This window comes from Nilaparvata lugens, chromosome 4 (genome assembly GCF_014356525.2).
Source record: "Nilaparvata lugens isolate BPH chromosome 4, ASM1435652v1, whole genome shotgun sequence".
NCBI classification, from domain to species: Eukaryota; Metazoa; Arthropoda; class Insecta; order Hemiptera; family Delphacidae; genus Nilaparvata; species Nilaparvata lugens.
The window spans coordinates 26222291-26249662 of record NC_052507.1 but is presented as its reverse complement, the minus strand read 5'-3'; the positions used below and the strand labels follow the sequence as shown (position 1 = coordinate 26249662).

Genomic DNA, 27372 nt, shown 5'->3' with positions numbered 1-27372 from the left:
TGATATTCAGTTCATGCAATATAAATAATTATAAAGCTGATTATAATATAATTTAGAAACTGAATAATGAGAATTATTGTATGAACAAGGTAGGAGCACAGAGGAAAGAAACACTACACTTTAAAGAAACACATAAAGAAACACTTTATGCTTATTCCGTGGTAGGAGCCAATAATACTGTAATCGACTGGGAATATTTAACATCGAATCTCTAACCTACTATACGTTGTGTAAAATAAAGGCATGGAATAAAAATATATCGAATTGACTATGATATCAACTGATATAGCTGTCATAAGTAAATCCGGGATCTGAATATCCTCCAATCCATGATTCTCAGATACGTATTTTTCACGGCATATGTTTAAGAAACATATTGTTTAATAGAAAATGTGTTAGTACAACTACAAACTAATCACGGTTATCACTTTCACTGTTCTCACATACGGTGAAATTACTTCTATTTTGACAAGGTCATTTACTTTTCAAGTGTGTTTCAGTGAGTTAGGTAGTGTTAACTGGGCACACTCCAACATAATAAAGCATCACTTTCCTGGTCTACTGTTAATGATGTAACTCTTGTATACAAAATTCAAAAATTAATTATTCGAACAAGGAAAAGATTATTGGCTCACTTCCAATACGAAATTTCGTTTTATTTGTTGCTGTTTCTCTCGTGATAATCTTGCTGCTTCAAGATTATTCTTGTTCAGCAACAAATCAAATGTTCGATTAATATTAATAGATTGTAATTTCGTCCATGACATTGTGATTCATTAGGATAAACAAACCAAAGTCTGCGAATGATGTTAATAAAGCTATGTATCTTTGAATTTTCCATTTATCCTAGTAGCTCACGTTCTCAAAAATGAGCATGAAACATGATGATGACGAAATAATAATATGATAAAAATTCAGACCAAGTAATACAGCAAAAGTTTTCATAACCGGTACAGTGTCATTCAATATTGTGAATGTTGAGAATATTGTTTCCTCAATTTCATTAGCTCCTTTTGAAGATGAATATGTATCACTTGAAAGAACTATAATTATTCACATAAAATACCATTTTGTAGTGATTAGTATTGAACATTATTGATAAGGTGCTCTTGTTTGGTCTGTTCCTCTACTAAGTTTCTAAAATGTGAGTGAAATGATTATCATGTTGTACAGAAAACAGACATTTCATCATGTATTCCATTCACTTGCACGTATATGTTGTGGCTCAGTCGTTAGTGGAATCTTGAATTTGATAATTCGGTTATAATTTAATTATAAATTATTGTATAGTTATAAGCTCTGAGCTCTGAGCTGTAAGACCCTCCACTATCAATCTAGACCCATTTAAAATATTCAATGAACATCCAATGTATTTGTTTGTTCCAAGCTTCGAGACTCCCTTATTGGACGCGATCATTCAATTGTTACCAAGTTCGTATTGAATTACCTTATTCCATGGAAAACCCGCGTTCTCTCTGCGTCTGTGCTATAAACAAACAATGTAACACACACTAATGAATGTTTTGAATTTGCACCTGTTTGGTGCATCAAGCATCCACACTCCTCCATGTTGCAATTGACACTGCACTGCGTCTGTGTATTCCTGTTTTGCCTATGAACTCTCCCTATTTGGAAAATCATCTAGTCATTAACGAGCGGTGAATAATTCTATTAAATGCGTTTGTTGTGCGTTGATCGTGTGTGGTCAGTCTCGTTAAACGCACCCTGATTAGAGCAGAAATAGTGTAAGGGCAAATGGTCGTGTGAAAGAGATTATTTAGGTTGAGAAGCGTGAAAGTGGAGTTGTTAGTGGCAAGTTGGTGAAGTATGCGCGTCTCGCCCACGGAAGGACGCGATAATTGTTGTTTGCAAGCCGCTATTAATTAGTGCGTTTATTGCCGACTCGTTTCTCAACTACCTGTACGCCCTCGCATGCGCGCGCACAAATGACCCAATCATAGCCAACAGATCCAATACGAATTAATTTATTTGATGTTTGGACTCCTTAATAGCAGAGAACGTGAGAGTGTGGCAGGTTGCAGGTTGACCACATTTGAAAGGGCGCCTGAATCACACAGTCTTCCAAAACTAAAACATATCATATTAATTTATTGAAAATTGAACTGTTCCCCCTACAAATAGAGAGGATAAGATGATCACAGATAGTTCGTGATGAATAGATTATGAACTAGGACTAGTCCGTTGTGACAAATCAAACTATTTTTTATACGATTAATTTGTATCAGGAAACTCATAATATTCTAGTCTATGACTACTTTCAGTTTCCCTCGAATTGAAAAACGGTAAGACAATATTAGAGACCGAAGATGAAATTCCCAGATAGGATATATCAATTTCAACGAGAATTCTTTGATATTCTTCTACTCATCTAATTTTCAATTGGACGAAAAATTGATTCTAGGAGAATCGACAGTTTATATATTCAACTGATTAACTTGTTAATATCTTTGAGTGGAATCACATTTTTCATAGATTTGACTGTAATGATAATATTATCATTGAAAAATGTGATTTACAGTCAAATCTATGAAAAATGTGATTCCACTCAAAGATATTAACAAGTTAATCAGAATAATAATGATATGTTCCATTTTTCCAAAAGTAATGAATTGCGTCCTGCGATACTTTTCAATGATACGCCCAGATTAAATCCTTTCATGACTAGTCTAGACTTTCTTTCTCTCTACTTATTCCTGATATATATTGGAAGGTATTATACAGTTATCGATTGATAATTTGACATCTTGTAGGACCAGACTCCCTAAATATTCATACTAATAATCTGCTTCTAAGAATGAGACTACAAATTGGACTAGAAGTGGAATGAATGAGGCAGGATGATCGCTATTAGAACAGTAATTAATTAACAATCCACTAGTTGTCTATAGAATAGAACTAGAATCTTCTTGATTGAAACAAAATTGTTTCTTCTATTCCGTAATTTGAGTGTTCTGATGAAAGCTATACTACTTTCAAATTTGATCAGGATCACATTTCCGGATAGACCGGTTCTAGCTTGCATATCTTAAAATGATATACATATTATAGTTAAAATGATGAAAAATGATTAAAAATGTATTTTCTGTGCAGGAGCTTAATATGATATACTAATTTTGTTTCACTCCAAAGGATTCATTTCTCTCCGCGTTTATATAGTTTCATCCCTCTATTTTACTGATTATAATATTTTTATTTCAAGATATTTCCAGTGTCATTCGCAGATGACACTGCTTTTGCATATTGTGGGTTGGATGGTTTGGACTTGGAGAGTGTGATGCAGACTGATGTTGATAGGTTGTTGTTGTGGTTCAAACACAATAATCTGTCTCTTAACCTGTCAAAGACCAAGTATATTCTGTTCACACTGTCGTCAAGCTGGAATTTACCATCTGGTTTGAAGTTCCACGTTGATTGTTTGCGGAATAATTGTAACTGTCAAGTTGTCACGCAAATTGACTCCATCAAATATTTAGGTGTTACAGTAGATGAGAAGCTTACCTGGTCTCTACACATACGTTATGTTAAAAATTATCTTTTACATATCCTGAGAAAATTCTATTTTCTAAATAAGATTCTTCCAACCACCATTCTTAGACAGTTATACTTTGCTCTTGTTGACTCTAAACTGAATTATGGAATAAGTTGTTGGGGCTCTACTTACATTACCCACTTGAGACCACTTATAACCTTACAAAAATCTATTGTCAGAGCTGTTAAAAAATCAGGAAGATATGAACATGCCTTTCTCCTTTTTCAAGATATAAAATGCTTGCCTCTAAGATACATATATGTTTTCAAAGTTTTATACCTATTCTTTGTAATGTCTGGAAACAGTGGTCAGGCACTTTTCAGGGAGAGAACAAATTATCAAACTAGGAGAGTCACTTCTGATCTGCTAAGGCTTCCCAGGTCATATACCACTTGTTTCCAGAAATCGTTTGTATTTCTAGGTCCGAAATTTTTCAATAATTTACCTTTTGAGGCAAAGAGAATTGATAATAGGAAAATGTTCAAATATTACATTCTTAAATGGCTTAGAAATATCTTGCCTGATTGTTTAGAACACATGTTTTTTATTCTTTCTTAGTTTTCAACATAATAATTATTATAGTTGTTGAAAATCATATCAAAAAGTAATTAAGCCCAAACTGGAAATGTATGAGAGGTGAGTGAATGTGTGAGTGTGTGTTTTCATTTTTTTCTTGCCAAAAAAAAATTTTTTTTTCTTCTTTCTGATTTTATTCAATTATAGTATAAGCACTCCTGCTTGCACGCGTTAAGCATTTTATGCTTACAGCAAGCTAGAAATATTCTGTTTCAAAAAAGCTTTGTTTTTTTTTCATAATACATCATACACGTAGAAAGCCTTATTACATAAATTATATTTTATACAATTTCTTCAGTGCACTTTGTATTTTATTTCCATTTTTGATGTTTGATGTATTTGAAATTTTGTATGTATTTGATTTTTGAATCAGAATAAAAACAATTTGTATTTGTATTTGTATTTGTAATTTATTGAAAATTGGTCTGTTCCTCTACTAAGTTTCTAAAATGTGAGTGAAATGATTATCATGTTGTACAGAAAACAGACATTTCATCATGTATTCCATTCACTTGCACGTATATGTTGTGGCTCAGTCGTTAGTGGAATCTTGAATTTGATAATTCGGTTATAATTTAATTATAAATTATTGTATAGTTATAAGCTCTGAGCTCTGAGCTGTAAGACCCTCCACTATCAATCTAGACCCATTTAAAATATTCAATGAACATCCAATGTATTTGTTTGTTCCAAGCTTCGAGACTCCCTTATTGGACGCGATCATTCAATTGTTACCAAGTTCGTATTGAATTACCTTATTCCATGGAAAACCCGCGTTCTCTCTGCGTCTGTGCTATAAACAAACAATGTAACACACACTAATGAATGTTTTGAATTTGCACCTGTTTGGTGCATCAAGCATCCACACTCCTCCATGTTGCAATTGACACTGCACTGCGTCTGTGTATTCCTGTTTTGCCTATGAACTCTCCCTATTTGGAAAATCATCTAGTCATTAACGAGCGGTGAATAATTCTATTAAATGCGTTTGTTGTGCGTTGATCGTGTGTGGTCAGTCTCGTTAAACGCACCCTGATTAGAGCAGAAATAGTGTAAGGGCAAATGGTCGTGTGAAAGAGATTATTTAGGTTGAGAAGCGTGAAAGTGGAGTTGTTAGTGGCAAGTTGGTGAAGTATGCGCGTCTCGCCCACGGAAGGACGCGATAATTGTTGTTTGCAAGCCGCTATTAATTAGTGCGTTTATTGCCGACTCGTTTCTCAACTACCTGTACGCCCTCGCATGCGCGCGCACAAATGACCCAATCATAGCCAACAGATCCAATACGAATTAATTTATTTGATGTTTGGACTCCTTAATAGCAGAGAACGTGAGAGTGTGGCAGGTTGCAGGTTGACCACATTTGAAAGGGCGCCTGAATCACACAGTCTTCCAAAACTAAAACATATCATATTAATTTATTGAAAATTGAACTGTTCCCCCTACAAATAGAGAGGATAAGATGATCACAGATAGTTCGTGATGAATAGATTATGAACTAGGACTAGTCCGTTGTGACAAATCAAACTATTTTTTATACGATTAATTTGTATCAGGAAACTCATAATATTCTAGTCTATGACTACTTTCAGTTTCCCTCAAACTGAAAAACGGTAAGACAATATTAGAGACCGAAGATGAAATTCCCAGATAGGATATATCAATTTCAACGAGAATTCTTTGATATTCTTCTACTCATCTAATTTTCAATTGGACGAAAAATTGATTCTAGGAGAATCGACAGTTTATATATTCAACTGATTAACTTGTTAATATCTTTGAGTGGAATCACATTTTTCATAGATTTGACTGTAATGATAATATTATCATTGAAAAATGTGATTTACAGTCAAATCTATGAAAAATGTGATTCCACTCAAAGATATTAACAAGTTAATCAGTTGAATAATAATGATATGTTCCATTTTTCCAAAAGTAATGAATTGCGTCCTGCGATACTTTTCAATGATACGCCCAGATTAAATCCTTTCATGACTAGTCTAGACTTTCTTTCTCTCTACTTATTCCTGATATATATTGGAAGGTATTATACAGTTATCGATTGATAATTTGACATCTTGTAGGACCAGACTCCCTAAATATTCATACTAATAATCTGCTTCTAAGAATGAGACTACAAATTGGACTAGAAGTGGAATGAATGAGGCAGGATGATCGCTATTAGAACAGTAATTAATTAACAATCCACTAGTTGTCTATAGAATAGAACTAGAATCTTCTTGATTGAAACAAAATTGTTTCTTCTATTCCGTAATTTGAGTGTTCTGATGAAAGCTATACTACTTTCAAATTTGATCAGGATCACATTTCCGGATAGACCGGTTCTAGCTTGCATATCTTAAAATGATATACATATTATAGTTAAAAATGATGAAAAATGATTAAAAATGTATTTTCTGTGCAGGAGCTTAATATGATATACTAATTTTGTTTCACTCCAAAGGATTCATTTCTCTCCGCGTTTTATATAGTTTCATCCCTCTATTTTACTGATTATAATATTTTTATTTCAAGATATTTCCTGTTTTATTTTCATGATGATTCTGTGAATGGAATTGTTAAAACGTGAAGGCTTCCCATAATATCATTAGTGTAATATGCCCCTGACAACTGTTTACACGCTATCCCGCTAGACATATCTTCAACACCACGCGTTTATAAACTCTTCCCTTCAATCTTAGCGATCAGTTATGCTAAACTTGTAAGATTACCTGTTTGAAGCCGTGTTGCTCCGGTTATAATTACAAGGTAGAGCTTGTCTTCCAGTATAATAATCTAGTTAATATTGACATTGCTGTTTATAATACCTTGTAAATTGAATTTTTATCAAGCGGCGTCATCACTTGTTGCTTCTCCGATAATCCGTTTCCGATTAGTTGGACGGTGAGAAATTGGCGATCCACAGAACCAGTTTTTTTGGACAGGAACCGTCGGAATGATGTTTTATCAGCGATTAGTTCCTTCGACCAGTTCCTTCCAGGTTATCAATGAGAATTCGTGTGTCAAACAAGCAGCCTAGTCACAAATCGTTCTAATAAGTGATGATTGAATTTCAAACGTGTAGGATACATTAATCTTCCAATAGTTGAATGTGATAACATGAGCATGCACTCTCTGAGATTCCACTTGATGTATCTGCAATATTCCAATACTCTGATCATACCTTGATCTCATGAGAATTAAATCACCATACTTCAAATATTCTTTGATTATTCATTAACTTTTTGGATTCGGACTATCATAAGGCACGATTTAGTATTAGAAACTTGAAAATTGATATGAACTTGCTCGAGAAATTGTCAGAAATTATGGATATTCTGTGATAGAAAGTGCCATAATATAAATAATATCATATTAATGGGATCTCCATACAAGTCAATTTTTTGAGGGATTCTTGAATATTTCCAAGACTTTGTTGACCAATTACTTAGTTTCTTCTTTAAATTAACTAAAAATTATTCTTCAAGGTATTATAATGAAGAAAAAGAAAATCATTAATAGATTGAATACAGTGAAATAGTAGTGGCTCATATTTCTCTATGAGTTACTATGGAATAAAAAGAAACGTGGAAAGGTGGTCACAGACTAGAACTTAGAGTTGAATACGAACGTTCGAGAATGAGAACAGCGACCAACTTCCAAGACCAACGTCCAGAAGACCGCAGAAAGAGAAGATCATAAGGCTTCCTTGTGACCGCTGGGCCTCTACTCCGACTATACACCACACGGGTAACTGGGAGATGGCTGTTTCAAGACAGAGCCAGCTAGTAATATTTCTTCACTCAATAAAGTCTTTAATAAGTACGGAGAGATTGTTGCTGTGGCGGCTAAGATTAAAGAGATGCCCTCTCTTCTGTTACAGGTTACCAAAGCTTGCGGTCTCAGCAAAGTTACTCTGCCTCCTCATGGTAAGTGAAGGCCCACTATTTACTGCACCACTTCTTCTCTCTTGCTTCTCCTCTCATTTGCTTCCTCTTTCACTTCCATCATCCCTCCTCACTACACTCATCAAAACACCCCTCCTCCTCCCCACCCCTCGTTACACTAATAACAATAATGAGTGTTTACAGCCCGCTTTACTCTAAATCAGTTCCGCTTTTGAAATACTGTTATTAAGATAAATGTGCCTTGAAGAAATTGTAGCTGCTGCTCCTAATGCGTCGCCTCTTGTATGTCGATTACTACCTAAACGCCGGCTGCATGTAACCTGTACTGTCCACAATAATTCTTACAGATTATTACTATTTGTATGTTAATTTGACTGTTCATTCTTCATGGTCTATTGATTACTACTGGAATTTCGTTTGTCCTACCTATCCTTCTGGTGTCCATTTTTTCTAAATTCAATTTTCATTGTTATCCTAATGTTTCCTCTTGAAATTTATCTACGGCTGGTCTTACAACTGGAAACCTAAAGCCACATTAAAGATCATTATATTCCCCGCAATGTCACATTCTTTATTGATTCATGATAGTATCCAATGTAATACAATAAAACCTTTTGTTTCGGGCACAGTTTAAAAGTTAACATTAGACACATGTGAAATGTCTGAATAATCAGGAAATAATGGAACATGGAAATTGAGAATTTCTCAGATTAATATCCTGTTCATTTTTATTCAATACAGTTGCTTTTTTGGAAATTATCCTTCATCAGGTTCAGGATTAATATCCTGTTGTTCAAATTAAAACTAATCATTTGAACTATCGGTAAGTTACATATGAGGACAGACGACAGATCTTTTTACTATAAGTAACGTGCTTCTTTCATTACCCTTCCCACAATGTCTATTCGTCTCGTCGAATTTCATATGATAATGGCCCTGAAATAATATCTAGATAGGTTGGATAGAATGAGCTAGATAGCAAAATAGCATGAAAGAATAGGTTTCTAACATGTCATTCTTATCATGTATGCAGGAAGGATTTTCTTCGGTTTGGAGTGATAAAATTCAGAAATATGTTAATAATATCTGCGTTTTCTATGATATCCATACATTTCAGAACTTCTTGTCTATAGTAGTACTCATTCGAGTCAATGTATATTGGAATGGCAATCTGTGAGAATGAAATTTTCTTTAAACCTGATTGATGCAGAATATCTCCTTTATTGTGATAAATCGATTTAATGCTCAGTACTGAAAGTATTTCAGTATTTTAGTATTTGAAACTAAATTCAATTCGAATTCAAAGTATCCAAAGTAATTCAATCTTTAATCTAAATATATAGATTCATGGAAACAATAAAAATGAAGAATAATGGAAAATTTGCTAAAAAAAAACAGAAAAACACAAACAAAGATAAATAAATAGAAAAACGAAATAATGCTACAGATTAAATCAATATTTTTTACGAAAAAAAATTTGAATGGGATTCAACAATATGAATTTTTCATCCGAGGAATATCCCAACAACCTGTCAGGTGGAATCAGATCAGATCACCGGTGTTACTCTCTCTCTCTATCTACAGAGAATACTGTGAACACAAGTTTCGCTGAGAGTCTTGTACTTTGGAAAGCAGCATTGTACAATTTCAAACTTTATTATTGATTTGTCATATAAGGGTGAAGATTGCGCATGCGCAATCAATCATTAATAATATTGTAGAGTGACGGTTTCAATTTCGTTTCGGCTGCAAAGTTTCTCAAGATAACAGTGCTATCAATCTTGCTCGCCAATTATCAAGTGAGATCTGTTCAAGCTTTGCAGAAAACCCCCGAACACAACCCACTGACAAACATCAGCTACTCAGCGGAAACTGATTATCAGTTTTCGATTTGGATCACATCCATCATCAACTTCCCAACGCATTGATTCTCCACAATAGTCATTGTGTCTAGCTTTTGTTGGTTGAGACCGACAATGGAAACCGCTCCACAACGAATCACTTGTTATTTGGTACACTTATTCTCGATCAATTGTTTTATATGTTTTTACTTGTCTGATGTACATGAAAAAAAACCTTAATGAATATAGTCGAAATGGTGACATACATAATTATCATACCAGAGGAAGGTTAAATCTCAGAATTGATTCTCACCAATATGCGAGTACCCATAGGAATTGGAGAAACATGTCCATTAAGTTATTCAATGAGCTTGCCCCTGAAGTTATACTGTTGAGTACCTCACTATTCAAGTCACACATAAAAGGCTTACTTACAGAAAGATGTCTTTATTCTGTTGGAGAATTTTTTGAATAGCTTCAGTGTTCATCTGTTTAACTGTAACAGTTTTGTTGTGACTTGTGTTGGATCCCGTTTTAATACCTGCTATTTATCAATTGCTGTTGTTTATTACTATTTACCAATTTAGTTGTAAATTTTTTTTAACAAAAATACTACTTTGACTATATTATTATTATTTTAAAAATATTTTGACTGTTTTTAATTTTATTGTATATTGACGTTTGTTACAACACTTTGTGTTTTATGACAATAAAGGATTATTGATTGATTGATATGATTCCTCATTGTTCACTATCCTTTCGTTGAGTTTCAGTAATAGCATAGAGTAAAGATACAATTGAATAAACATTTTTGAATTCTTGTAACAATTATTTTTGTCTCTGGTGATATTTGACTGTATTAGTTTTAATTGATGAGGAGATTGAATAGTCTTTCCAATACTCCCTTGCGATTACACTAGAGTTTTTAGTCTCAATCGTCGAAGACTCTTCAATTTTTTTCAAATATAACTTCGGGACTTACCTTCAAAATATCGGGTTGAAAATCCAATTTAAGCCAATTTTTGCAATCGTTGGTGAGGAATATTGTTGTTCATAACTTTTTCCACAATTTAATGAAATAATTTCAAGATTGTAAAATGATATTGAGTTCATGCTTCATTCTCCTTATTTGGTGATTCTTCAACAATTAATTGAATACTCACAAAAATATAAATCTATTCACACTTCAATGTTATAATTTGGGAGTTGAGCTGCACACAATTTTAATTCTAAAATCCACCATTGCTACATGATGACTTTTTACAGTCTATTCACATTTCTTTCTCGTAATAATGTCCCGATCGACATAAACTAATAACTGATATTCTGAGAATGTTGTTCAACTCCGTATTATTGATTCAATAATTAAATCAGTAGCATAATGAACTATGCATGAGATTATTGTAATCACCAACTACACAAGAGATAGCGGGAGATACAGTGTTGACCTATTCAACAAGGAGCTTTCACTTAACCGGCTCCAATGATGAAGCCATCCATATATGCATGCCAGAAAATTAATCTAATAGAAGTACATGAAATTGATTCAATGGAAATGCAGAAAATCAATATCAATAGAATAAAAAATATCGGGGACGGAGCTTCGCTCTGGAGTACAAAAGCATAAAAAATTTATTTTTATTTAAGAAGAAATTATAATAACATTCATAAAATGTTCTATCTAATCACAGTAAATTGAGATTAATTCCCAGAGGAATGCAAAAATTTCCTTCACAAGGTCCAGTTGTACAAAAGACGGTTAAATTTCAATCCTGATTAACTTCACGTGAACCAAATCAGAGAAGACCATTTCAAAAATCTGGTGTGGCGCGCTCACACAACTTTACTCGCCGTTAAGAAAATTTATCACCTGACGCTAGTGTTCACGCGCATCTCAAGTCTACTATTCAAAGATCCAAGCCAGCTGATGACAGGACAATAACGCTGGAGACACACGAAGTCTGCTATCTCTTCATAGTGAATCATTCAATAGAATCAACAGTTGCCAACAGTTTGCAATTGAATAATCATTTTTTCTCAAATTTCAAGCTTATTTTCAATTTTAGGTGAATATGTTAGGACATAATTGTAGAGATTTTTATGCTCAATCCTTTCCACTCGGAATTTTTCGTTTAAATCATATCTGAGACCTGATAATTGGAAATCTAAAATCGAACTTTGCAAAGATGGGGCGAAGCTCCTGGAAATTTTACAGATATGGGACTTAAGGCAGTTGATAGAGCTTATCAATGACTATTCTAGGTATAAATTTGTTGTAAATCGTTGGAGCCATTTTCGAGAAAATCGCGAAAAACCCTGTTTTTGACAACATTTTCGCCATTTTATCCGCCATCTTGGATTGCATTCAATCGAAATTGTTCGTATTGGATCCTTAAACTGTAAGGATCTTAAAATTAAAATTTCAAGTCATTCCGTTAATTGGGAGATGAGATATCGTGTACACAGACGCACATACACTCATACACACACACACACACACACACACACACACACACACACACACACACACACACACACACACACACACACACACACACACACACACACAAAACCACTTTTTTGGACTCAGGGGACCTTGAAACGTAAAGAAATTCATAAATTGGGGTACCTTAATTTTTTTCGGAAAGCAATACTTTCCTTACCTATAGTAATAGGGCAAGGAAAGTAAAAAGAATCTACTGGAATTAATCAGGATTGAAAATAACCCGGCTTTTTTGCAACCGGCACTAATTACCTGATTGAATGATTACAGCTGAGTCATAATTTTGACATAGTCCCACACACATGAACTCGCTCACTCACTTCCATCACCAACAGATGACGAAATAATTATTATCAGCTGTTTTCCAAGGATAAATAATAATTATCCTTTTAATGTCCTTCAGCGAGTTTTCCCAGGGATGAGACCTAGTGCAATCGAATCTTTATATCATAAACCTACTATGTTCTGAATTTCGTGAGAATCGTTAGAGGCGTTTTCGAGATCCGGTGAAATACAAACATATAAACATCTAAACATCCAAACATCTAAACATCTAAACATATGAACAAATAAACATAAACAGAAGTAGCTCAATGAATAGTATAGGATAGAATCAATATAGTTTTAGATTTCTAGTTCTATGTGAAGGGGTTGATTATGCAAACCGCAACTCAAAAAATAGTAATGGCGTGGCCTACTTTGGAAAACAAAAATAATTTCCATACGTTTATTAATAATAGTGAAAAATACTTTGTTATATAACTTAAAAATATGCGGAGCAATACGAGCTGAACTGATACGTTTCACAGTTAACACTGGGGATTAGTCCTTGGTAGTAATTTTCATAAGATTAGGAAATCTACATACACATTCTAAATCTACATCTATTATTTCTGCTATTAGAATGTTTTTGCTCATGTACTCGTCCTTATGTAGATGTGGCACTATTCTAGACCTTCACCATAGCAAATGAAGAACAAAAACATGTGCAGGATAATACTTATATACCATGTGATTTAACTTCCTTACCTTATCAACTTATCTATTATATTTCATCAACTTATGAGCTTATCTTAACAGTTAACCCTATCACCCTCACGCTCAACTCATGAATTTGTAGATGATGCTTGTGATGATTTTATGACTTGATGATGTGATGGTGTTTGTAGGTTGTAATGTGCGGTGCAGTGCCCTCTACTCGGTCAGTTCGTCTCTACAACGACTGCAGCAGCAGCGACGTGCGAATAGACATGAAAGGACGTGTTCTCGCCGACGACATCAAATCCAACAAATTCCGTAAGTAAATTCATAAAACTCGAGTGAATAATACACGTGGGAAATTGTATGCTCCCATGTAATATACGAATGAATAGGGAGGAATTCTTTTTCACCTCATTTGATATTTTATGATATTATTCTGAATAGTTATACGTATCATGGGGGAAATGTAGCATAAGAGGACATCCAATGGTATGATAGGGCATTTATGTTGCAAATGTTACTAAAGCCCTCGATAGTCCTCGAAACTTTGTGACGCTGGTACAGTAGTCTCTCATACTGTGCCGTTCTTACACTCTTAAAACTAAACAGTAATAATAGACAGTGGTATTCAACAGTAATCAGCTTAAGAACAAAACAGTAATAATAGACAGTGGTATTCAACAGTAATCAGCTTAAGAACAAAACAGTAATAATAGACAGTGGTATTCAACAGTAATCAGCTTAAGAACAAAACAGTAATAATAGACAGTGGTATTCAACAGTAATCAGCTTAAGAACAAAACAGTAATAATAGACAGTGGTCGACAGTAATTAGCTTAAGTTTGACAAACTCAAGATCGGCTTGAAATTTGGAACATAAACGACCTATGCCAAGGGATATCTTATTATGTTACTTTTCTTCTATGTTATTATACTATGATATTCATATTATGATCAGTTTACTTCGAATTCGATCATTTGAATATCAAAGAGCAAGGTATTTGGCACTGCACCAATTTCATAGAATCATCCTCAGATGGTTCCAAAAATAATGGATCCGGAATAAATTTTAAATCATCTTATTTCATCTCTCAATTAATTTGATGTGTATTATTTCATAAACGCTCCGTCATGATAGGTTGGGGTTGGATAATCGGAAAAACAAAGATTCTAGTTGATTATTTCATCTTACCACTCAGCTGAAATATTCCAGAAATTTATCTGGTGAGGTCCACTGTGATTCCGGTACACACGCTTTCGGATGCAGCATAAGTTTTCTTCCCACATGCAAGGCACGACACGAGACACAAAAATTTCATCATACTTTCGTCACACTCACGTATCTTCTATTTCCTCCATTGATCAATAGGGAAACGGATAGCTAGGGATAGTGAGGTGATTGAATTGACTAAGTTCATTTAATTAAGGTTGTTAGTGGTTGGGAAGAATTAACAAAATATGAGGATTCAATTTTGATTGAGCCTGTTTGAATTATCGTCTGTTTGAATAAGGGATATTGAGGTTATCGCCAAGTTGGCAGATCACTTGGAGATTTGCGCCTAATTTTGAAATAGTCTATTATTATGACAAATATCACTTATTGTTTTGAGCTATGGCATCATATTTCTCATTCTCTACCGTACTTATCATTTTGAATTATTTTAGAAGGTCTCCTACTTTTACAGATTATTTGAAATGCTCTGTTACAAAATACATTTTGAAAATCAACTTTTTAAATAGCAATATAGTCAATGATGAATTTCATCATTTCATATGCATATCAATGAACGTTTTCTAACATCCCCGACTTTATAACCGTGAATTCATCTGAGAACTCGAAAGGTGTTGTATCAGCTATTTGCTCTTCGGAAAGGAATGTGATCCCTGGTGAAATCTTGACCTACTCGACATCGAGGTGTTTTCAAACAAACAATAAGTTTGGAGTTCTTAAATGTTTTCCCAAGACAAAATGGTCGGAAACCTGGAACGGGATAGGAGAGCAAACATGTTAATGCAGTCCTTCTTGAAAGCGCATAGGGCCGCTTATTTGTATTCTTGTTTTTGTTGTGTGTGTTCACTAAGAACTTATTGGACCTAAGTAGGAAACACAGAGCATCAGCAACTCTAGTATCTCTAGAATTCAACAGCTACTAACAGAAACTTCTCTGTTTTTATTGTTATAGTTTTCAATTTTATGAAATTCCTCATCAAATCATCATCTAAAACATTTCAATTTGATCCTCACCCACAATAACTAACACCCGAGTCAAATTTGAAATTAACTAAATTCACATCCAAACTAATGATTAGAAAATGTAGGAACGAAGTGCTTCACATTGAGGGCTCCTATCTTTCGATATGAGCCAAATCATTAAAAATCACATTTAAAATATATTGAAAATTATATATAGTACACGTATCAAACAGTCATCTGTTGGGTGTACAGCTACTAACAGATGTGGACCAAGTGGAGGAAAAGAAAGAAACTCACACAAAAAGAAGAAAACTGAGCTTATAAGGTCTACCTCTTACAAACCGAGAGTGTCAGGAATATCAGACCAGACTAACACAGAAGCTCTCTATGCGGCCAACTGCATCATCGGTGGAGGAAGAATAGAACATTGTAAGAGATACGCTAAAAGATGTAGCCTACGAAACGCTTGGCACGTAAAAAGAAAAAAAGGTTTGAAAATTTGGAACGAAGAGATTTCTGAAGCAATAAGGAATAAGAAGAAGGCTTACAAACTATTACTACAATCTCCAACAGATCAGGCAAAACAAAATTATAGAATAAAGCGCAATATAGCAAAAACTATTGTCAGGAAAGCATTTGAAGACTCATGGGACAGGTTCATTTCAGGAATTGAGGATGATTTACATGGGAGGCAGGAAGTTGCCTATAAACTAATAAAGCACCTCAATGGTGATGTAAAGGAAATGGCTAAAATAGAAAACATAGGCAAAGAAGAATGAATTCAGCACTATAAGGATTTGTGGTACAAAAGTGATGTACCATTTATGGAAAAAGCACAACAGTTGCAAAGAAAGATAGATGGTATTGATCTGATTGGACTAAGAATAGAAAGGCGACAGGATTGGATCACATAAACTCAGAATTACTGAAATATGGAGGCAAACTTTTAAAATTTCGCCTACTTCACTTGATAAACATGTGCTGGACCTCAAGGTATATTCCTGAAGATTGGAAAAAAGCAATAGTTATATCACTTTTTAAAAAGTGGCAGCAGGCAGCAGGAATAATCCAAATAATTATAGAGGGATAAGTTTATTGAGCAATGTACAGTGAAATCTTGGACAATAGGCTCAGAAAAATTTTGGTTGTGCTTTTATAAGAAGAGCAGGCCGGCTTTAGAAAAGGAAGGTCTTGTATTGACGATGTTTTTTCATTAAAGCAGATAATTGCAAAACGAGTAGAATTTAATATAGCTACACACCTTACATTTGTAGACTACGAAAAAGCGTTTGAAAAAGTAGATCGACAGTTATTATTTGAAAAATAAATAAGAAGAAGTTTCCCAATCCACCTAGTTGAGGTTATCACGAGCTTGTATCATGGAACGACTATAATCTTGGATTGTTCAGGTTCATCAACAAAGGAAATTTGCACCAAAGTTGGCTTAAGACAAGGTTGTCTGCTCTCTCCAACATTGTTCAATGTGTATGCTGATGAATTGTGTAGAAGTTGGAAGCAAAATATACAAGGAGGCATCCAGATATCTCCTACGATGATTCTCAGTTCACTGTGGTACGCTGATGACCAGGTAATATTGCAAGAAACTAAGGATGATCTGCAGAGAGAATTATACCATCTGAATCTCCTCAGTGCTGAGTATGGCATGAAGATATCATTCAGCAAAACGAAAGTGATGGCTTTCCATGGAAAATATCCATTGAGATCTAAAATAGCCCTCGATAATAAAGTCCTGAAACAAGTATCACACTTCAAGTATTTGGGTTGTGATATAACCTATGAAATGGACAAAGACTTGAATGTAAAATTGAATGGATTCCAATCCATTTGTGGAACAATAAATAGGACTTTGAGAAACAGAGCCAGAAGAGAGGCAAAACTTAAATTCTATAAGGTTATGGCTATTCCAACGCTCTTATATGGCTCTGAATCTTGGATACCTAAGAAGAAAGAATGGAGTAGGTTACAGGCTGCCGAAATGAGGTTTTTAAGAGCAGTAAAAGGGTGCACAAGGGAAGATAGGCTTCATAATGTCGATATAAGAAGCGAGCTCAACATATGGCAGAAGATTGAAGAGAATCGGCAAAACTGGAAAGATCATGTTGAAAGGATGGAGAGCGACAGGATTCCCAGGGCAGTCATGTTGTATGACCCGGTTGGGAGGAGAAGTGTGGGCAGACCCCGTAAAAGATGGATGTGATGGTGAGTTTGAAGTCGGAACAGGCAAATTGCCTAATCCTTGTAGGAAGACGACGATCAAACAGTCATAATCTACAAAAAAGTAGCCAATATTGCAATTTTCGAGAACATTCAGAGTGAAGAAATACTCTCATCCAACATCTACCCCCTACTTCCACATGAGTCATGCGTTCCACATCAGTTATTAGTTCATTGATTGAAAATGATTGTGACAAATGTTTTATTTCAGTGCTCATGATGATTAGCATAATTTGAGCATATTCCAAAGCTTGGATTCAAATATCGAAAAAAGGAAGAGTGATAACAGTAAGACGTGGAAGAATAAAGCTTCATCAGTATTACAATAGTAAGTTCAACATAATGAACGGGTAATCCAATAAGCTCATGATTATTTTATGCGAAGAATCCTCAGACAAGGATAGCGCTCAAAATTAAAATGGAATGAAAATCGCTAATCGTAAGGTGATAATATATTTTTTCATTATTTTCTTATATTTAGACTTGAACCTTTAGGGAATTCTTCCGTCCTAGACTTCCTTGATCGATGAATCTCATAGAAATTCAAACTTTCGAACGAGGAGTATGTTTGATAAGCCATTCAATATTAAAAGTGGAGCTAAATGAAAGAATGTAGGATAAATTCTTCCAAATCAGAGAGTACAGAACACTCTTTATCGTACTCAAATAGAAAATTGTCGTTTGGGAAATATATACATACCATGATATTAGTAATGTCAATAGTCCAATAGTCATCCTTCTACCAACTACCTGTGATTAATGAAGTTTTTTTTGCAATAATGTTAACATTTGATAAAAAACTCTGGGGCATTAAATGTCGAAATCAGTACTGAACAGTGAACACACATAGGGCATCGCATAAACTCAGAGCATTCCTTCTTAGTTTGAATACCACTGGGAAACAAATATTTGTGTTGAAAGCTGACTTTTTCACCCAAGGTTGGTGCGAACAAAGCAATCATGGAGGAGAGCTGTGGAAAGGAGAGGAGAGCCGGTCACACTCTATCGCCTTTTGCGTTCATCCCTGTCATACTCTCACTCTCGATCCCTCACACTATCTCTCTCTTTCTATCCACCTACCTCTCCTGACTACTTACTCTCTATCACTCTCATTCACTTTTCGTTCCTTGTCGTCAATCGTTCATCAACTGTGAGAAACGGCCGTATGTCAACATTTCTAGGAAGCAGCCGGCAGTTGTCCGTCATCCTTGGACCTGTGCTTTTCATGTTGATTTTTCACTTTAGCCTCACTTGTAGGTTGTAGGCCCACTTTTGTTCTGTCCACATTCAGCGCCTCTATTAAGAGGGTATTGACATTTTTACATCATTTGATTTTTATTGAAGCTAGAAACGATCTAAGTTGGTCGCTTGAACGTTTCTTCCAGAATTAAAACTTCACTTCTACGAAAAATCAACTGATGGACCAATCTTGAGTGAATCTAAGTTGAAAATTATTAATTATAGATTGGGAAGAATGGTGATGATAGATTTATGAATCTCAACAGCCTAAAGGATTTATATCTATTGAGCTCCAAAAGATCGTACATCGTACCGTATTTTGAACTTATATTGAAAACCTCAAGAAATCCAAGGAATCCTGTCACAGCGTTATGCATGCTCTCGATATCTGTTTCTTCTACGATTGTGATTAGTGTTATAATTTTACGTGTTACTGGATTCTGAATGTAAAGTAAATCACGATTTTATGTGACGTGAAGCATGTGATACATTCGAATATGAAGTGAATTTTTTTCCTGACTTCAAATAATGAAGAATTTAATTCATACATCCAAGTAACACGTACACGAGTATTGAAATCTTTCGTTTTATTTCCAGCAGGGCACCCAATGATCCTAAAATAAATTCTCTTCCAAGACTTAAATTCGAATCAGATTTATTGTTTCATTTCCACAAAATATACATGATATTAAATAATAAAGAATAACTTGTAAATACGAGTCATAAAACTGAGGTACTGTATATTCGGTAATATACTACTTAATACTTACTAATATACTATTCGGTAAGGTACTTACTACTTCATTTATTCGCCTAATTGTCTTGGATTAAAATAACACTAATGGAATAATGAATTAATGTAAGAAATTAAACTTTTGATTTCTTTTTACCTTTCCACATATTTTGTCTATCAACTCTTAACATCTAGATTAGGGGATTTGCCAACCAATATTTGATGGACGGAAAAAGATTGATTGGTTCCATCTATCAACTCAATTTGAGAAGATAATTCTATTGTTGATTTCAGAAATTGGGAATTCATTGCAAGGCTTTGAATTTGTTCTATGTTTGTTTCAGGAAACCTGACTATCAGGTCACAGAACTTCAACGTGAAGCTGACGATATTCGCGGAAGAATCGAAACGGTATCTCTGTTTCAACAGGAATTGGAAACTTGTTGGCTCGGTGAGTAGAATATTTGAAAGCATCATACGTACACCTACAGTAGATTCACTCCATTCTATCAGCACACCTTATAAGTAACATCAATGCTACACACGCAACTGATGCTGACAGTTCGAAATATATTTCTATGAAGAAACCTTTCAAGTCATATCTAAAAGTCTATCATTTCCAGAACTACCAGATTAGAGAATTTGATCTACCAATGTTTGATAGACAGAAAATGAATTATTGCTATTGACATTCCACTCCTCACAATGTTATCACTCACTTCTTTATAGCAGACTGGTTGAATCTTCATCAATCATGGCCTACTGCACTCTCTAGCAGTGTCAAGTTTTGTCAAAGATTAGATAATTTTTCATTCAAGACCGTTGTTCCACGAACAATTATTGAAGTACAAAAGTTTTCTAATTTTTCAACTGTTATAGAATAATATACATTATTCTTTGTATACAGCATAATAATTATTACCTCCATACAAAACATACAGCATAGTAATAATAATGACTTTATAATGAGGGTTTAATTCACAAATCAGTTGGTAACTTCATTCAAACCCTTCTTTTCATTCGATTTATGAACTCTCAAGGAAAACTGTGATAAATGTTTTGGAAAAGCAAACAATTTTCTATCAATCATCGTCGCCTTGATCATTCCTTGAACACACATTGTTGACATTAGTAATTGTATCATATTTAATATTTGTAATAATAATCATGTTTATGATGATCACATACTGTACTGTGTATACGAGGGGGAAGTGACTCAGTTCATTCATATTGTAAGAGCAACGCACTTTTAGCCCTTTGGTTGAAAGGACGACTGCTTAAGGCCAACTCTACCAGCTGACGGATATGAACTTTTTAGTTCCAGGATGAACAGATAATATTGATAATTGATCATTCCTGCCTTGTACTTTTCATCAAAAACATTTTTTACTTTCCTTGCCCTATTACCATAGGTAAGGAAAGTATTGATTTCCAAAAAAAATTAAAGTACCCCAATTTCAGGTTTTCTATACTTTTCAAGGTCCCCTGAGTCCAAAAACATGATTTTTGGGTGTGTGTGTGTGTGGTGTGTGTGTGTGTGTGTGTGTGTGTGTGTGTATGTCTGTGAACACGATAACTCCATTCCTAATTAACCGATTGACTTGAAATTTTAAACTTAAGGTCCTTATACCATGAGGATCCGACAATAAGGAATTCAATAAAATTCAATTCAAGATGGCGGAAAAATTGGCGGTTAATTACTTAAAAACCATGTTTTCACGGTTTTCTCGAAAACGGCTCTAACGATTTTCTTCAAATTTATACCATGGATAGCTATTTATAAGCACTATCAACTGACATGAGTCTCATATCTGAGAAAATTGCAGGAGCTCCGTAATATTCTTGAGAAAAATGGCGGATAATGACCAAAAAACCATGTTTTTCTTGAAAACGGCTCTAACGATTTTCTTCAAATTTAACCATGGATAGCTATTCATAAGCCCTATCAACTGACATGAGTCTCATTTCTGGGAAAATTGTAGGAGCTCCGTAATATTCTTGAGAAAAATGGCAGATAATTACAAAAAAAACCATGTTATTCACGATTTTCTTAAAAATTACTTGACCGATTTTTTTCAAATTCATACCCTATATAGTTATTTATCAGCTCTATCAACTGGCATGAGTCTTTTCTCTGGGAAACTAATGGGGGGTCCACCCCATTCTTGAGAAATTGACTTTGTAACCTCCTTCTCGTGCATGAGGTAGGTAGAGCAGTTTATAAAGATGCGTAGTCTACAGATATTCGCGCTGCGAACATGAGCAAATCACTTTCAGTCAGCTGACTATATCTGTATTTTTACAGAAACGGTAAAATACAGATATAAAAAGCTTGGCATCAGCTGATTGAAAGTGTATTGCTCATGTTCGCGGCGCGTATATCGGTACGCACCTGTAAAAGAACACAGTCGAGATATTTCTTCTGTAGAACAGCTGTTTTGACGACTATTAAAAAAATAATCGAATTTCGAAATATACACAAAGGAAAATTTACTCTGAAAACAATAATATTATATATTCACATATACAGTAGTCTGATCGTAGTTTCAAATATATGTTGCCGCCAATCGTCATTATGTTATTCCCCTAAATTATTCTCCCCTTTAAGAATGAGGCTTACAGTTCAATGAGCAAGGAAAGTTGTGTGAGTGTACCACACCAGATTTTTTCAATGCGATCAATTGTGATGAATGGGATGGATGTGTTGCAGAAGAGGTTCAGAGGCGAGATGTGCCAGTTCTACGAAGAGATGCTGGAAATCGGCTACAACCGGTACAGGTCGGTGGCGGACGAGTCGCGCTACATCGGCTTCAACAAGAAAGGCCGGCCGCTGAGGGACCGGCAACAGCAGCAGCAGATCAAGGCAGCGAAATCGGCCGCACACGACAAGTGCCTCAACTTCCTCAAGTTCGACACCGACTTCAGCATCGGTGAGCACAACCGACGCATGTCGGGCTCCGGCGTCATCACCAAATCGGACGCCGAGACCATGTGGAGGAGTCGATCGGCGCTGCGGTTAAGGCACCACAATCATCACAGAAACTTTATCGGCCAATCATAGAGACCGCAAACACCGATCAAAGTCGCCGAGAAGCTTTCGTAGAGACCGCAATCACCAAAGCGTCGCCGATACGCGACGCTCTCACACTTGCCTGTTTTGTTCATATGCTTTGACTGTAAAGTATGTCGTCGATGCCTCATTACTATAGCACGCACAGTTCAGTGATACAACCCTCTTAGTCGATCGTAGTTGAACTGAACAAACATTTCATTTAAACAAGATGCGTGAATGGTTTCTGGTGGACAGGAATATCCTATTGTGGCGGTTAATGATGTTTCACGATATTTTATTTTTCATCCAAAAGTCAGATTCTGTAGGTAAAACCACACAGAAGATTTTTGTCTAGTTTGTCTAGGTAGATGATATGAATTTAAGGTAAGAGGTGTTACAGGTCACCGGACGAGAAATCTAAGGATGGTTTCTGTTGCTAAGAAATAGTGGTGAATATTGGTGTTTTTAGATGAGGCACCTAGGAATTTTCGTGATAGATTCTTTTTAAACGAGAGTTTCACCGTGGTGAGAAGGATCACCTGTCAGCTATTGATGGTTCTCCACGAACAAAGTATTTGAATAATGAAACAGACATGAGTATTTGAGTATACACGCACAATCACAGACTCCAAGAGTTCACTAGAGCGACTAAATGAATACTTGAAGTGAACTGTTTCAACCTTCGTCAGTATTAGGCTAAAACCATGATAATCACCATTATTAAAGGAAGATCCCAAATCAAACATTAGTAAAATAGCCATGTTAGGATTCGAGCAATGAGTACGTCATAGCTAAACATGAATAACTTGCCTGAGGAATATTACTTTGGAAAGAAATGATCCACATCATTCTCAGAGATTATAATCAGTATATCAATGATAGGAAATAAAATAAATATTAAAGGTTGAAATGTTTGATGAATTTTAAGTGACTTTAATGTTGTATTAGCGAGAGAAGCAAGAACTCTGGAATTTCTCATTGATATTTACTAATGTCGGCTGATTATTCAATCATGAAGTGTGTTTCCACTTCACTGTATCAAAAAGTACGAGTGGATCTCAGATACGAGATTGCCATGATTTCAACAAGAGATCTTTTACAATTCTATTAGTTTAAAATCTCCGAATCCATTCGAGTGAAAACTAATGACTCTGGTCTGGATTACATTTCATGCTCGAGCAAGTCCAGTCAACACATCACTCTAGTCAAATCAAGCCTTTAGAATTGGGCCTAAATCTTTCCACTATGGAACCTCAGCTTAGTGTTTTAAAAGGATCAGGCACTGTACCAATGTAATCAGTATTGTTTCTCAATTTCTATGCCATTTCAGTTCTCATTATTGGTTCACATTCATCCTTGGCATTAATATTTATTGAAATTATGTGGGTTTCATGAGATTTTTCATACTATGATCATGCATTCCAGATTCAATACTACTTATTGAATTGAATATAAAATCCAGCTGAAACTGATCCCCCTATAACTATTATAAAAAACTATTACTGGAATCAAATTCCAGACTATTTTCAATGACAAATGCATATAGTTTAATAGTAGATATATCATTATGCTTCATTTCCTATCATTTGAAGTTCATTGCAAATTTGAGATTCAGAATGCTTATGCAAGACAATAATTTTACAAACGAGAAAAATTTTGTATAAATTTATGTAGAAAGCTTAGATATTAATTTTTTCTATGAAAAAATATCGATGTATTATAGTGTTTAAGGCTTTTTTGATACAGTGTCAAGACTTTGTGTACGGTAAATATATAGCATTCATGATTAATTTATTGTTTTTTGAAAGTTACTTATGTTGTAGAAAAATTGAAATATTTGTGGAAATATTGTAAATGTATTTTGTGTGAGTGTTGAATATTCGTAAAATTCACAAGGGCTGTTCGTTTTAAGTTCTTTCTTGTATGAATGCTGACTTTCATAGAGTTTTAGAATGTATGTTGAGTAAGTTGTGGCATTAACCCTTATTTGATAGTTGGTTTGTTTGTGGTTGTGAGTTGTGATGTGTGTAACAATTATGTTAAATCCACACTTGGAAGCTTAATATTATTCTCTTATCAGTTTTTTTAGAATCCAGCTTATGTTCGATAGTTTTGTCTCGTTCAATTAAATATTTACATAACTTCGATCTAAAGGAAATTATGGATAGCCCTTGCGTTTTTCCTCATTGATATCTGAATTATTAATGTTATCTATCATAGACGCTACTGTAGCCCACATTAGTTTTAAAATGATGTCTATTGAAACTTCTTCACTTCTTTATAAACTCTATTGAATACTATTCTTTTTCGAGTATTGATATTTTATTTTTAAGACGATTTTGAACAGTTGAGAAACTGAGTAGAAAATAAATTTATGACATTCCATATTGCATTCCAATTTTTAGTTATCCATGAAGATTTAATTCGTCCTCGATTTGATTTCCAACCTTTATTTGAATTAGAAGTTCTCCGATTTATAGATTTATTTACAGATAGCCTATTTAACTCACAAATTCAGTTCATCACACGATGACGTATACAGATCATCTTGAAGTGAATTTGTGGGAATTTAATGATCTGGGTGAGAGTTTTTTATAGCTGAAATACATTATATTTATTGAAGAGCTACAAGAAATGAGATTACTATAAATGCAAACAAGTAATACACCATCTATGCGGAATCACCAAGTTGATTATTCGGAGAAATAATTGCTATGGAATGTAGAAGTAATAGAAGATCTGTCTACTGGATGTTGACTTAGAGATTCATAGCCATCACTGAATAGTATTCCGTATTATAACTGACTTAGTAAGCCTTTGCATTACTTAGATAACATGTACTACATATTTAGATTCTGCTCTGTGCCATTATTTAGAAGAAAGATAAATTAAATTCATCAGGTATGGTTGAACTGACCAAAACATCTGTAGCTTTAAGTAATTTATGATGACTATTGCATTGATGTATATATAATTGTATTTTAATTATTACATTTGATCGTATTAGGAATGTATTGTTACCAGTTTATTATCTTTTTTATTGTGTGCTCCCTTGTTGTATGAAAGTACTCATCAAGGAATAATGTTCAGTTTAATTGTGATTCATAATGTCGAGTCCCACACTACAACTACATTATACATGATTGCAACTACTGCCCATTACAAATTATAGGAAATTACTATTATACAAGGAAAATATTATTTTATGGAATGATATGATGTTGAATCTTCAATGTTTATAACAGTATTATTCAGCAAAAGCTATTGAATCCCGTGATTGAATAAGCTTTTTTCAAGTTCTAATCCATATTCGAATGAATCTATAACATCGGTTTTTGTAATTTTTTCCTAAAAAATGATATTAAGATACCGTATCTGTTAGAGATATAAAACAATGTTGGAATGCAAAACATGTAGATTTTTTCAAAGCATGCGACAGTTCATAAAACATAGTATGATGGTAATATGACTCTAGAAAAGGGATCACTATGTCTCTGTTCAGCTTCATGTACATTATTTGTGTTCAGATTGTATTATGCATAGTGTTGCCTCTAGTCCTTGATGAGTGTTGAAGACCTATATGAAGTTGTAAGAAGTGTTCTGTTTCCCAGTTTTCATTTGAGAACTGACACAAATTAACTAGTAGTATTATTCTTATTATGTTGATATGTTTGTAACTAGTTCTCTAAAACATATTAATTAATGTAAGTATATTCCATTAAGGCTTTTTACTTGTATATATCACTATATTATAATTTACCATTTATTTTTATACTATATAATTTCATTAATTCCTAACAAAAGAATCCTGTCTCATGTTTTTATTACAGTTATCATATTTATATTAAAAATGATCATGCAATTCATCCATAGAGCTGACGCGTTACTCGTCAAAAATAATTACTCAAAATAAAATTTTATATACACAGTGATTTTGTCAATGATTATTCATTGCCTTATCCTATTCCTTATACCTTATACCTCATAGATAAATTAATATCATACTTTACACTAGAATTTGCCAGTTTAAATTTCAAATTATTCACTTTATCACTTTTCAGTTTTTACTCGATGAAGACAAATTGAAATCATTCAAAAATTCCAAATAACAATCAAATCTATGCTACGAAAACGAACATATCCACTGCTTGCCATCACATAATATAAATGAAGTATCAGAGAACTTTAGATAACTAGCCAATCAAAATACTGTATTCGTGTTTTATTGCAAAATGGTCAATAGTTTATTTGCTATAATTGGAACAAAATCTCCATTGGAGCACACATTATTCTTCATATTTGAATTTATTCTTCATTAAAAACCAGAAAAGAATTGTGATAAGCGGATTACACTTTTCCGTGAGGAAATGCTTGACAGTAAAAATGATCCATTCTATTATAATTCATATATTTACCCATCTACTCATTATCATCTGCTCTATATTACTAGAGAAATGAATATAATTTGAGACAAAGTAATTTAAAATATACATTTCAAAACATTAAAATGAATAGAATAGCAATAATATCATGGTATATCCTATTCATTTAACATGAATGGAT

The 27372-nt window shown here is 34.2% G+C and overlaps 1 protein-coding gene across 2 annotated transcripts in view; it reads left to right on the top strand.

Annotated features, from left to right (window-relative positions):
- Positions 1-26741, top strand: part of LOC111044550 (fibroblast growth factor 18) — a 105491-nt gene extending 78750 nt beyond the window's left edge. For both annotated transcript variants that reach the window (XM_022329729.2, XM_039427202.1), the window contains 4 exons: positions 8007-8052; positions 13545-13671; positions 20102-20208; positions 22468-26741. In XM_022329729.2, coding sequence (XP_022185421.1) covers positions 8007-8052; positions 13545-13671; positions 20102-20208; positions 22468-22818 — 631 coding nt within the window. In that variant the 3' untranslated portion in view covers positions 22819-26741. The remainder of the gene's footprint in view (positions 1-8006; positions 8053-13544; positions 13672-20101; positions 20209-22467) is intronic.
- The last annotated feature ends 631 nt before the right edge of the window (positions 26742-27372 follow it).